At 44.9% G+C, this 15,000-nt stretch overlaps 1 protein-coding gene across 1 annotated transcript; it reads right to left on the minus strand.

Annotated features, from left to right (window-relative positions):
- Positions 1–10,686: 10,686 nt before the first annotated feature.
- Positions 10,687–13,535, minus strand: c1ql3a (complement component 1, q subcomponent-like 3a). Its single transcript, XM_063206972.1, has 2 exons — positions 12,918–13,535; positions 10,687–10,866 (listed from the first exon to the last, which is right to left on the minus strand). Exons 1-2 carry the CDS (start codon positions 13,509–13,511, stop codon positions 10,687–10,689), a joined length of 774 nt encoding a protein of 257 aa, XP_063063042.1. The 5' UTR covers positions 13,512–13,535.
- Positions 13,536–15,000: the final 1,465 nt, after the last annotated feature.

Raw genomic sequence — 15,000 nt, forward strand, 5'->3', positions numbered from 1 at the left:
ACACATGATTGGTTGTTAATGCCATTTCTGTTTTTTGTTAATTTAACTATGACTGTGATTTTGGAAACGCCTAGGCTACCTATGCAAAGGTGTAAGTATTTATGCCATGCACACCGCTTTAATTTAGTGAGGAAAGGTGCGATATTGTAGCCTGGTCCTGGCCATCCCATAATACTACCATGTAGTGCGGAGCCAAGTGTCTTGGCGGAAGTACGTAGGATGGCGCGCGAGGCTAGCGATATTGGGCGGTGTTGCATAATTTGGTGAGATTAAAGACTTTTTATCGCTTAATGCAACTATTGGATGTAATATATACACTTTTGTTGTGCATAAAATCCTTACACCGATTGGCTGTAAATATCTTGCCATTTGATGAGTCCGTTAAACTTGTAGGGTGTAGTAGGGTGTTGTGACTTAGATTTTTTGGGATTTTTGTTCTGTTCTTTTTTTCACACCATCAGTAGAGTTGTGTAAAGTAAAAGTAGAAGAACTTTTAATGATGTAATTACAACACACTAGTAGTGTGATATTACAAAGTTGAAACCATGTTATATCATACCACTAGTGTTGAAATTACATTTGTAAGAATAATTCTACTTCTACTTCATACAACTCTGACCATCAGTAACAAGTTACAGCAGAAGATAGAAGTACAGGCACATCTACTTCACTTGTTCCACCTGGGCTCTCCACTACACCTCCACCCAAGTTCTGTATGATATGCAGCTTGTTCTGTACTACTTGCCTCTTCTCTGTTTGACTCCACCAAAGATTCTCAATAGGGATCCAAGATAAATCGTTCTATGGGTCATCAATTCCAAAACATGGGGGATTCAGTTAAATGGATTTGACTTTTTAAGTCTTCCCCATTGAAGTCCGTTCATTCTGCGCCCCACTACTCTCCTAAAGGGGCATGGCAGTTCATGGACATGGCAATAGAACCTTATGTCATATTAATTCCAGAAAAAACTGTACCATATCAAAAGTGTCTAACTGCAGATCTCAGCTGAAGCATGTGGCACCTGTCATCCACAGAGCTGTTGTAGCCTAGGCAAGTAGGCCTATATATTTCCAGTTCATTCCCACTATTGAACACCAGTTGGTTTCCAATAGTCAGAGATTTTATACAATTACAAGTATAACATGTATAAAACAATTATAATTAATATACAGCATGTCTATTGGGGTAACCACATGAACACACCAAAGGCAACGAGAGTGACAATGTCACCAGAAATAATTGATTTTGTATAGAGGAAATGGTGACAAAAGAGACAAAAGCGTTTTGAGCATTTGTAGTTGAACTTCAGAAAGTGCTATGATAATGAGCTATGATTCGGTTCGCAGACAGCGTCGGCAGTCAATCGGAAAGTTTGAATCCTTGCTTTTGACGGTCATATTTTTCCGCTTTTGTCTCTCATACCGTTCTTGCTCTGAAAATAGCCCGGCAACACCTTGTAGTAATTGTCTGTTTTGGTGTGGTAATGCAGTAAGCCTAGCTGGTTTGTAATGGCAGAATGATGTGATTTGCTCAACACAATACTCAAAGAGTAGGAAGGCCAACACCTCGAGTGTTACACAAAAAAGGTAGGCCTAAAACGAAAAAGGTCCTCTTTCCAGGCAGTTAGTTTACTCAGTGGACGCTTGCTGAACATTGCACCTTCCAACAGTAACAGATACTAGCAGGGCTTTACCTATCCTTCCTGTGATACCCTTCCTCTGAATTATATTCTTAAAAAGTATTGAACTATCACTTTGGGTAAATTTTACTGTGTAGCTGACATGGAGATGTCCCTTAATAGGGTCACTGCCGTGTTTCATCGCAACTCCAAGAGGGTCAAGGGGTGGGGGGTGGGGGAGATCAGCCATGCCCTCCGCTCCCAGATAAAGGGTGACCTTTTAATAAGTGGCATTTCAACAGCAGGATGAGACGAGACGAGATGAGCCTTCTCCTCCGCATTAGCCAGCCACGTGAAGCACATTGAGTGGCAGGTTAGTTAGTCAGTGCTGAAAGAAATACTGTGTATCAAATATACTGACGGGGTCATTCACTCTTTTGATTGTCTATAAGTCACTCTGTGGCCAAGGCCTTAAATATATTGCCGTGTGCAAGAGCAATATCATCCTAAAAGATGTCTCAGGAGTCAGGTCTTTAGAGTCTCCTCTACCGGTTGTGCCTAGGGTAAGATCCAGACAGGGTGAAATGGCATTTAGCCATTATGCTACCAAATGCTGGAACCAGCTTTATTTTCATCTGCCTTTGGTTAGCCTTACTTTTTATTATAGTCTTACAGTCTTACTTTTTAAATTACATTTACTTTTCTTCTCTCTCTTCTTTCTTTCCTTTTAAGCACATTGAATGACTATTATGTTTGATCATGTGCGATAAAAAATACTATGAAAATACTATAGCTATTTCTTGCACCATTTGACTTGATTCCTGGGATATAGCTGACAATTTCAATCACCATTACTAGTAGATTTACCTTATGGATCCCAAGGGGAAATCAAGATTAATAATCTGCAAACGAATCAAATTTTGATCTAATCGAAGGATTGTCAGGACAATTACCAATTCGTGAGTTATTTCTGTTCATTAAAAATATATATTTTTTTATCATATCCACAGGAAACACATTACAGTAAACAATAGTACATTATAAAAGGTATTCGGAAGCCTCTCTGCGAGCAAGAGTTTCATTCCAAAATGTCTTAAACTTCTTTTTTTATAGACTTTTTCATTTTACTACTGTATTGGAAATGACTGTTCAGAAATCCTTTCATCTGCAGTATGTGTGAATTCTTGTCACTCAAATATTTTGTGAAACCCTACGTATATAAAATGCATTTTGCAATGCAATGCAATGCCCAATACAAATATCAATTTCTCAAAATGCTCCAAAATGGATACAAGTCATCTTGCAACAAAGCTCTTCGATTGCAGTTTACGGCATCATCAAAGTGAAGCTGAACATCTGAGCCCCTCAGCAGAGGGAGTGAAGCCAGCTGATGGGCTGTTTCTCTTACGTAGCCACTCAGAGACTGGGCTGCCTACTCAACAGGGGTTTGAGCTGCAGTTGGATGGGGTAGGGGAGGGTGGTGGCGGTGGTGGTGAAGGCAGAGGGTGGTGTCAATGGATGTGGGGGTAGGGTGGGGTTGTGGGAGAGGTAGGGGTGAGTACAGGTGTTTGCCTGAGCAAGACAGACAGAGACAAAGCGTGGAGGTAGGGGTGGTGCTGTATGTGTGTGTGTGTGTGTGTGTGTGTGTGTGTGTGTGTGTGTGTGTGTGTGTGTGTGTGTGTGTGTGTGTGTGCGTGCATGTGTGTGTGCGTGTGCGTGTGCGTGTGTGTCCGTGCGTGCGCGTGTGAGTCTGCCTGTCTGCCTGTGTGTGTGTGTATGGTGTCTACTTGCCTTTGCGTGTGTGTGTGTGGTGTTTACCTGCCTGTGTGTGTGTGTGTGTGGGGGGGGGGGTACAATTCACCTGCCTCTGTGTGTGTGTGTGTGTGTGTGTGTGTGTGTGTGTGTGTGTGTGTGTGTGTGTGTGTGTGTGTGTGTGTGTGTGTGTGTGTGTGTGTGTGTGTGTGTGTGTGTGTGTGTTTGAGTGTGTGGTGTGTACCATCTACCTGCCTGTGTGAGGGGCCCCATGCTGCCAGAGACAGACGCCCCCAAACGGGGCCCGTAGCTTTATTAATGAGTGCTCAGGGACGGGCGACGCCGCTAATGAAAGGTGGAACAAGGGCGTCTGAACAGGTGGCCTCTCAGAGAGGATCCTACCTGATGGATGGCTGGCACTCCACGGCCAAGCAAATTACCCACATCAACTATTTTTGTTATTATCGTGAACATTATGCTGTTTTTTTGGCTAGTGTTACTGTAGGAGGTGCACACTTTTACTGTTTTTTATTATTATTATAACTACTGTAGAGGTGGCCTGATCCATGACCAAGCAAATTACTTCATTATACTTTGCATTATGTTCTTGCTGCTACTTTTACTAAAGATTGAAACTGGAGATGACACGATGACACGATGGTGCTTGCCACCCCACAGAAATTGCCAACATAAGCTTTGATTTGTTATTATTATAAACATTGTAGGTCTACTCCAGCCTATGGCTATGCCAGCGTTCCTAAGTTCTTGCCCTTACACAATAAGCTTTCTCCACCAAGAAGCTCATGCTTTCGACACCCCCTCGGCCATTTAATATCCTGACTGCATGAATGAATGAAATGAATGAATGAAAGAGTTACTTCTGAATGACAATTTTGTAAGATATTAAAAATACATTTTTAAAAATCGCTTTGAGATGTCATCTATGACATGGAGACTCATGTCCAAAGAAGGGTTACTGTACGGGCCTACCGGGCCCAGGCACAGGGGCCCAAGAGCCAAGGGGGCCCTGAAGCTTAAGCCTTCCTTCATAACTTGTCTATTACGTATTACTTATACTTATATCCTTATATTGTTATTAAAATTGTACATTTAACTGCTGTTTTTTTTTCGGGGAGAGAAACCTCCGAACCCCCAACAACGAATGAACATTCTCACTAAACCTCATAAATAAACCACAAACTATTGTGGAACCTCGCGGTTCTAGGGAGAGGGGGTCCCTTTCTTGCTACATGGCCCAGGGGCCCTTGGAGTCATCATCCGTCCATGCTCATGTCACAAGACCTGCTGGAGGCTGGATGAAATGACTTGAGGAATGAATTGAAAGGCAGGCAGCCCCAGTGTATGACATGTAGTATGATCCAAGGTGCTGGCATGCTGTAGCCTGATTATCATCGACTTTCAAATCTCTTCAAGACTTGGTCTGACCAAGAGCATAACAATTAACATTTCCCAAAGGTCATGGTTGACCCACCTCCCTTGGTTTGCTAATGGTTGTTTGCTTCCCGACAAAGTGGGAGGAGTTCGGGAGCCCAGAAAGTACTTGCATTGCTCTTGACCTGACTAGTAGCAACGCTGAAGGTGTTGCGTCAATAGGAGGGCACGACCTGGCTAGGTATGCTGTACCAGGCGATTGAAAGTGCTATACACTATTATGGTAGCCTACCTATTCTCACAGCACAGAGTTGCTCACCTCCACTTGTTACTTTCTTTCTCCTTCACTCTATGCCTTCTCAGCACGAGCAATTTCTCGACACAACCAACCAAGGTACAATATTGCGAGCTGGATAATTGGAGTCAGAGAAAAAACGAGGGACCAGGCATTTTCCAAGCCGCTTTGTCTGGTGGGACTTTTCTTATTATGACATTGCTGGCTTTCCTGTTCAGAGGAGGCAATTGGACGTTATCAATAAAGTTACTGTTGTCACCTGGAAATGGGGTCACAAGTGTCTGATGATATTACAGGAAAAATACAATTTCAACTGTGCAACAATGATATCACTGGACGTGTGTGTGTGTGTGTGTGCGCGCGTGCGTGCGTGCGTGCGTGCGTGCGCGTATGTGCGTGTATGTGTGTGTGTGTGTGAGTGTGTGTGAGTGTGTGTGTGTGCGTGTGTGTGTATGTGTGTGTGCGCGCAGGCGCACATGTGCTCATGCTGTGTGTGGGTGTGTGTGGGAGTGTGTATGAGTGTGTGTGTCTGTGCGCATGCATGAAGGCGTGGGTGTCTGTGTCTGCATGCATATCTACAGTACAAGGCATGAGATGGACTGGAGCAAACCGATGGTATACAATGTATGTGCTCTGCATGTGCATGTGGGAATGTGTGTGTGTGTGTGTGTGTGTGTAAGTGTGTGTGTGCGTGTGTGTGTGTGTCTGTGCACGTGCATGGAGGCGTGGGTGTCTGTGCCTGCTTGTGTATCTACAAGGCAGGAGTTGGACTGGAGCAAACCAATGGTATACAATGTACGTGGTGTGTATGTGCCTGTGCCTGTGAGCGCATGTGTGCACATATGTGTGAGTGTGTGTGTGTGTGTGTGTGTGTGTGTGTGTGTGTGTGTGTGTGTGTGTGTGTGTGTGTGTGAGTGTGTGTGTGTGTGTGTGTGTGTGTGTGTGTACAGGTATGTGTGTGTAAGAGGTGGGCTATACTCTTTCAGCAGCCATGGAGGGGGCAGAGGCGGTGGCCGCTCCTCATTACTGGGTCTGGGCCTGGGGCTTGAGGCTTGGACAGGGGATCAGGAAGGCTCTGGAGATCTGCAGGATCATTTAGGTGTAACACACACACACACACACACACACACACACACACACACACACACACACACACACACACACACACACACACACACACACACACACACACACACACACACACACACACACACACACACACACACACACACACAAATACACACTGCTGGAAACACAGAGAGACAGAGACAGAGAGACAGGCAGGCACACACACTGTGCTTGCTGTATATATATATAGAGAGAAAGAGGGATAGAGAGAGAGAGAGAGAAAGAGAGAGAGAGTGACAGAGACAAGGAGAGATGGCATGCAAAACTTAAAATAAAATGAAAGTACACAACCTCGTTCTCCAAGGAGCTGCACAGCCTGGACACATGTCACGCCGGCTGCTTTGATACCCAATAAAAGAAACAGAGAGAGAGAGAGAGAGAGAGAGAGAGAGAGAGAGAGAGAGAGAGAGAGAGAGAGAGAGAGAGAGAGAGAGAGAGAAATAAACAGTTATCTCTTCTCCTCTCCTCTCCTCTCTTCTCTTCTCCTCTCTTCCCCCCTCCCCTCCCCTCCTCTCCTCACCACTCCTCTCCTATGTTCTCCTCTCCTCTCCTCTCCTCTCCTCTGTTCCTCTCCCCTCTCCTCTCCTCTCATCCCCTCTGATCTTCTTTCTACTCCTTTCCTCTTCTATTCTCTTCTCTCCTTTCCTCTCCTCTCTTCTCCTCACCACTCCGCTCCTCTCCTCTCCTCCACTCCCCTCTCCTCTCCTCTCCACTTCTCTCCTCTGTCCTTCTCCCTGTCCTCTCCTCTCCTCCCCTCTGCTCTTCTCCTCTCTTCTGTCTACTCCTTTCCTCTTCTCTCCTTTCTTCTCCTCGGTTCTTCTCCCCTCTCCTCTGCTCTTCTCCTATCTTCTTTCTACTCCTTTCATCTCCTCTCTTCTCCTCTCCTCTCCTCTTCTCTTCTCTCCCCTCCCCTCCCCTCCCCTCCTCTCCTCTTCTCTTATCTCCTCTCCCCTCTCCTCTCCTCTGCTCCCAGTTCAGCAGGCCCACCCCTGTCCCTGAGACATCCCATCCCAGACCAGACTGGCCTGCCATCTGGGCTGCTAACAGAGATGTTAAGGTGTGAGTCTTACGTCTCTTTTGTCCTCCCCATGCAGCAACACATCACCTCTCTTTCTCTGTCTGTCGTACGTCCTCTTTGTGTCTACCTTTCTCTCTCTCTCTCTCTCTCTCTCTCTCTCTCTCTCTCTCTCTCTCTCTCTCTCTCTCTCTCTCTCTCTCTCGTCTCTCTCTGTCACTGCCTGTCTTTCTACCTTCCCCATCTCACAGTCTATCATCACCGTTCTGTTGCCTTCTCTTATTCTCTCTCTCTCTCTCTCTCTCTCTCTCTCTCTCTCTCTCTCTCTCTCTCTCTCTCTCTCTCTCTCTCTCTCTCTCTCTCTCTCTCTCTCTCTCTCTCTTCTTCCCCACTGTCTTTTTCCAACTCTTGCGTGTCTACCAAACTAAATTAGTGTGCTATCCTTACCATTTTTGCAGGCTCTGGAGAATCAACAAAGGTCACCCAGTACCGCAGGTATGGAGGTCTGGTGTGGCTAGGTGCGGTCCAAGTGCAGCCTCAACAAAATAGCATGCAGACTAACAGAAGAGGATGAGGCAGAGGATGGAAAGCAACACAAATACAGTACAACACATGTATGCTCGGTGAATACAACCACACACACACGCACGCACGCACACACACAGACACCTATACAGCCACATACGCACACACCCACAAACACACATACACACACGCATGCACACACTCACTCTCACAGACACAGACACAGACACAGACACAGACACACACACACACACACACACACACACACACACACACACACACACACACACACACACACACACACACACACACACACACACACACACACACACACACACACACACACACACACACACACAATGTACACACACATACACACACGTACAAACTCAGTCACATCCCCTTAGAATAAGTAATAGGGATACGTTCTTCCGGCTCGCTGATCAAAGCCCTCTGATAGATTGGCTCTATTCTGCAAGCCTATGACCCAATGAAACCAGGCAAAATAAAAGTCAGTGAAAAGACTGGTGACTCATTTATGCTTCAACTGGACGTTTTTTCTCTTTCTTTCGTAGTTGTGGTAGTGCACTGCACAGAGGAGGACCGTGTGCTTTATATTATCCAGACTTCCGAGATGTGGACAGGAAGTGTACACACAGGAAACTCTGTAGTCTGCAGTGTTAATTTAACTCTTAGAGAGTACTCTGAGATCAAAAATCTCTGAGATTTTAAATCTGAGATGGTAAATCGACTCTAGTGTTAAATTATCACTACAAATGTACTGTGTATTCCTGCAGTACACAAGTTCACTGTTTGTCAGCCGGTCTTGTGAAATAAGGCATAAAATACAGTAGACCATGTCATTTGCCAAAACAGAAGGGAAAACGGTTGTGTGATTCTAATGGTGAATACCACCTAAACATGAAAATAAAGCAGAAAATAAACAATTAACTTCTGGAGGCTGAGAGGCGTATTTACAACACCAATGACCGACACCACTGTCACCTTCTGACCCTATCTAACCTTAACTGTCTCCCATACAGGCAAATGACAGGAAGCAACAGATCGTGTTATGGACAAATTATCTTGTGCCTGTCTGTCTTTGATGCAAATAGCATACCTATTGTGCATTAATGTGTCATTACTCTCACTAATCCTCTGTGGTGTATAAACAACTTGACACTCACCATATCAACTTTTCCACCTTGACAGAACGTTTCCAGTGTGACATTTCTTTTTTTTATTATAGCATAATATACTCTAATACATTGCTTTTGCACTGTGCTCTTTCAACATTTGTACATTGAAGGGGAGAGAAAAATAATCACTACACTATTTACATATAAAATAAGTAGCAATATCAACAGTCACTTTAATCTCTTCAACTCTCTGTAAGATACATACACATTTACATTAGCCACGCACTCAGTTTCTGCATAGGGCTTTCAAGACCACTTGAACCGCATCTTTTTTTGTTGTCCCCCATTGTATAGCGTAGATAACTGTACTGTATGTTGGGTGCAAATGAGGTGGGGTTGGGTGGAGATGTAGGCATTTACACCCTCGAACATGGATTCTAGAACTTTCTCCACATTCTGTTCTGTATATTGTAGGTTTAATGTAATTTAAAATAAATGCGGTGTTGGGTTGGGGTTGGCGGATGTTGCATCTTATCCCATCTGGCAACAAAGACGCAACTGATTGTGATGCACTTCACCAGCCATCTCTGATACCCATTTCATACACTTCAGTCGCTGTGATGCGTTTAAGTCCATAATTATTCTCACTCCGTTAAGCCATTAGTCTTGTTAAAGAGGCTCATATCAATTTCCTAGGTTGTCCATACGGTACATAATACAGATGCTTAGTGCATTTCAATTACAAGCCTTGTTTGTCAGCGTAAATGAAGGCCTTTTCCCTTTTCCCCAGCACTGATTCCACTATAATTCCGAGTGTCTTACAAAACATTCATTTTGGTTTGTAATCCATCCCTGGTTAAAAAACAGCCCCACAAAAAACAGCATATACTTTTGATGACCAAATAAAAACACTTTATAGAATGGACAGAGCAGCCTAGTACTGACATTCACTGTTTGGAGATGGCTGTCTTTAAATGCATTCTTAATAAGAAAGCGTCCAAGTTGCCAGGTGTTAAAACATTATGACCTGTTAAGACATCTGATGAGCACGTATAATATTTAGGTTATGGTTGCCTTGACTTTAAACATTATTGCACATAATAATTTCAAACTCATGTTTGTTACGAAAACGCATCTCTCTGGAACATCTTCGACAAGTCATCTACAGGGCCAGACAGACCTGTTGACACACACACACACAGACGTGCACACAAGCACGCATGCAGGCACGCACGCACGCGCGCACGCCCATACACACACTCACACACACGCACGCGCGCCCACACACACACACACACACACACACACACACACACACACACACACACACACACACACACACACACACACACACACACACACACACACACCATTCAATGCTTTGGTGATTGAGGGCCAGCAGTGTCCACTTGAATTGACTGTTGTTTTCTTTTTTTTAAAGATATATATTTCTGACCGTTGCTATTTTCTCCCATACAGTATATAGACAGTGCGATTGCGTGTCCCTCAAGTGGAACGTCTTTGTCCCGCCCTCAACTCTCAAAGCTTATCTGTCTGCCTGTGGATGCGCTGCCCCGCACGCATTCGCCCGTGAACTTCACTTCACAGCACAAGGGGTGGCAGCGGCGTTAAAGGCCGAGAGAGAGAGAGAGAGAGAGAGAGAGAGAGAGAGAGAGAGAGAGAGAGAGAGAGAGAGAGAGAGAGAGAGAGAGAGAGGCGAGGGAATGAAGGGACGGAAAGAGGGAGAGAGTAAAAGGAGAGGAAGGAAAGAGAAGGAGGTTCAAGGGTTTCAAGGGTCTGAGGCACGTGGTGCGAAGCCTCTCAGTCAGCGTAGATGATGAAACCGGAGAAAGTGCTGTATTTGTTATTGTTTCCTCCGTGGGCCTTCCCGCCGTCCAGCTTGACGTAGACCTCGTCTCCCGGTTCCAGGTGCAGCACGGCGCTGTTGCTGGCGTAGTCGTAGTTTTGATCGGCGTCTTGGGCGATGGCACTGGCACGCACCTGTGTGGACATGTCTAAATTGAAGTGAAAAGCTCCATTTATGCGCCAGTGTTTTAAATGAGACGCGCCTGCCTGGAACAGACCGAGGGGGGAAATCCCTAAAAAGGATGCGACCCACTCGTTTCAGCACCATGGTCAGCGACATTGGATTATTTGCTCAATTTCTTTAGAACACCAAAAAGGACTTCAATACAAAGTCTCGTTTTTGAGTTCTAAAAATTGTTAATGTAGCTGACAAGCACTTTGAAGTTATATAATTATTATACCAGCCTATGATTAAAAAAAAGAAGTCGGTGGGATTTTGAATGTAAAAAATCTTTGTGTCATAAGCAAACTGTGATTATGAATTGATGATGAAGAGACTGCATCATCAAGCCTGAGTAATGGTAATCAAAGAGCGGCCCTTGCTGATTATTAATTTATGCAATATGTAGCGGACAGCATTTCATCACTTGAAAGCATTTCTCAAAGATGCTACCGATGGTGAGGGTGACAGATAAAATATCGCATAGAAGCATAGCCTATACAGACTGCTTGTAGCCTATGGAAAAGGTAATACAATATTCTCTGTGATGGAAATCATTTTATGATTGTCAGAAGTTTCCTTCAGAATATTGCAGAATGATAGACTGTGTAACAAGAAAAAAAAAAGATTTTGTAATGTGTATCTGAGCTTTGTTTTGCCGTTTTATTATCCACAGAATCTATCTCTAAACTTTGAAGTGGATGAATCGATTTGTCGACACATGCACGCAGCCCAACAGGAAGACAACAAAACAACATCTCCAAATTAATGCGTGTCTGTGATAGCCAAATCAAAACAAAGCAGACATCTTGTGATAAGTCGGCGCCAGATTTGCAGAATAGCCGAAGTTCATGTGCAAGTTTTAAACAGTTCGTGTGACTCCTACATTTAATAGGCTGAAAAGGGTGGTGGAGGGTAAAAAATTAGGCTAAGGCTTCCTCCACAGTCGAAGCGGAGCGTCTTGTGCAGTGAAGCGGGCACAAGGCTGACAGGATGGAGGGTGCTGAGTGGGAACGCTTGACGGGGTCGCTCCGTGAATCGTGGACAGGAACAGTCCCTCAGTGATGGCGGGCTTCCCTCTGGGGGTGTGGATTAGACATGCCCTCAGCCAGTCGTGTGTCGTGAACAACGGCACCGTGACCAACTGAGAGGGCTTAGAGAGGCTGCATTTTTGGGGTAACTGTAACTGTGTCCATCTTAAAGGAGAATATATTAATATATTTGTCTCACAGGAAGACACTATTCACTATTCATATTATTAAATTATATGCATATTATTAATATTTTGATATTATTATTATTATTATTATTATTATTATTATTATTATTACTATTAGCCTATTATTATTATTATTATTATTATTATTATTATTATTATTATTATTATTACTTCATTTTTGAGTGGGATGAGGGGTATTGCAAATGATACCTGTAGCGATAGAATAGGCCTATTTCCTAAGATCCATCACTGCATACGACAGGTGTGTTAATTTATGTCTGTCGTTGGTTATTCATAAGAAAAAAAATATAAAAGCCTTTCTTCCATGCTGAAAGTGGCTGGATGTTAGAGGGAAAGATCTACTCATAGAACATCCCATCACATTCTGCAGAGCCCAATCATTCGAATGTGGGTTGTTTGCATGCATTTCCATACTTAATTGTGATTAGGCTGGTCATGTCACAAAAGAGGAAACACCAGTTGAATGTAATGCATGGAATTGTACAGTTGTCCCCATCTGAGTTTTGACCCCCAAGTGACTGGGATAATACATAACAGTGCATGTTAGACCCTAATTATTTGTACATGCATGCATAATGCACATGAATGCCTAGGCGCATAGTCAAGCGTAATACACCATGCGTAACGCGTTTACGCACACCAGGGTGCATCTCCGCACGACGTGGGTAAACAAATTAATAATTAAACGTCTTGTGTATGATTTTTATATGTATATATTTTTAAATAACTCTTGAACAAGGTGCTTCCCTGTGAGTCGGATGTGGGTGTCTTTCTGGCATGACTTACCTGCGTGTTTTTACACAGATCAGCCCACATGCTGGTGCCATCCCCACCGCGCATCAGTACATGATAGGTGAAGAAGTATATTCCCGGAATGGAACAGGTGAATTTCCCTGTGGTCGGGTCGTAGTGGTTGCCCAGGTTTGTCACCACGTCGTCAAATTTTAACACCTCGTAGCCCTCGTGCTGCTTTTTAAGGCCTGCGTAAAAGGCGATTTTTGGAACGGTGCTGTACGTCGCTGCGCTTATGGCCCCCGACGCCACGTTCGGTCCTGGTGGCCCAGGTATTCCGGGCCGCCCCGGATCCCCCCTTTCTCCTGGTGGACCAGGCGGGCCAGGTGGTCCCGGCTCACCAGGTGGGCCCCGAGGTCCCACCTTTCCCGGCCGCCCCGGTTCCCCCTTTGGCCCTTGTATAAAAGTCGGTAAAGACTGCATGAGGTTGTTGTCCCCCCGTACGGTGTCCGCAGACGCGGTGCTGGTTGGAGACTTGGTGCCATACGGATCGCACACCATCCTGCATGAGCCGAGCATCTCATAGTGCGCCGAAGTTCCAGCGGAGTTGACCAAAACCGGGATTAGGATGACCAGCACCAGGACCATCACTACTCCCAGCACCCCTGCGGCGATCAGTCGCTTCCTGCCGACTAACCTGGTCAGCGCAGGGCGGTCCTCTTGTCTGCTTTTGGGTGAAATTTTGCTGGTTGATGAGGGACCTTTCTAGGGAGAAACAAATCAGGACCTGATTTGCTTTGGTGTTAATGTTAATCACCCTCTTTTTTGGGCCAAGCCCCGGTCGTTTTTTTCTTCTTCTTCTTCTTCACTTTTTTGCGCTGATGTTTGCTTATTCAAGTCTCATCAAAATCTGAAAGTTCAGCCTTCCTCAGGCGATCCAGTCGTCAGTGATTTAGGCAAAACACCCTCTTCAGCATCGCACCGAGTCTCGACTCCACAGCTCTGCCTCAACCACGTGTGGATGCGCTGTGCAAAAGACCAAGAAAATAGCAAAAACTTGAGTCGCCTGGAAAAAAGAGCGCTATCCTCAAACACCTCAACGACGACTTCTCCAGAGTCAGACAGAATCCCCTAAGCCTTTTAAAGTTTACCTCTGTGTGAGAAAGACAAATTCGGCTGGCTAGGGAATCGCACAAAAGGATAGGCGTTAGTTCACTTTCAGGCGGCGGTAGATGCCAGGGAGATATGGAGAGCGCTGTGTCTATGGCTGTGCGTGTTCAGAGTTGAGAGCGCAGCACCAGAGTAAAAGGAGGAGGGAGGGGGAGAGAACGGAGTCTCTGCGCGCAGTCTTTTAAGAGATGGAAACGTTGCTTGCCTGCCTGCCTCCCCCTCGCCACTTTCGCCGTTATCTTGACACATTTCCCCCGTCTGACAGCTGTGGAATCGGTGACAAGCGGCACCATTAGGCAAAGGGCCATCATGGCCAATCAAAACTGCTATGATTACTCCGAATGAAATTGAAATTTATTTAGCCATGCGATTGTAAGAGATGTTTTTCAAAGCACAAACTACAGTGGTAAACACTAAAGTAGCCGACTGAACGTCTCCTGAGGTCACATCAGTCGCCTCCCCCCTGAAAGTTCTGAAGAAAGTGGCAGACTAGTTATTGATGGCACATTAATCAAACCTATGTTCTAGGTCAGCGAGCTTTAAAAAATATCGGAAATGCTTCTCTACAGCATTGTACGAGTCCCTGAAAATGAGCTCTGAAGGTAACGGAGGGATCATTAAAATGACGTTTCTGCCAATATCACACTTGCCAAAGATTTATTGCTGCACTCGCACACGTGAGCTCAAGAGTCAAGACATTTCGTGGCCACTGGCTCGAGCACCGAATGTCTTTGAATGGAGCGCTGAATGTTGGTGACAGGGACTTTTTTTTTGTTGGAGCTTCGTTTGACCTAGGGGATATTGGATTGCCCCTGGTCTGTAAAAAGTCAGTGATTATCATAATAAGGACACAAACATGTGTTTGTCTTTGAGGGGGAAACACGCATACAGTATTTCGACTCGTGAAATTGCTATGCAATTAACATGCCAGACCCCGGTGATCAATGTACGGCACGGCATGTAGAAA

The sequence above is a fragment of the Engraulis encrasicolus genome, chromosome 9 (genome assembly GCF_034702125.1).
Source record: "Engraulis encrasicolus isolate BLACKSEA-1 chromosome 9, IST_EnEncr_1.0, whole genome shotgun sequence".
NCBI lineage: Eukaryota > Metazoa > Chordata > Actinopteri > Clupeiformes > Engraulidae > Engraulis > Engraulis encrasicolus.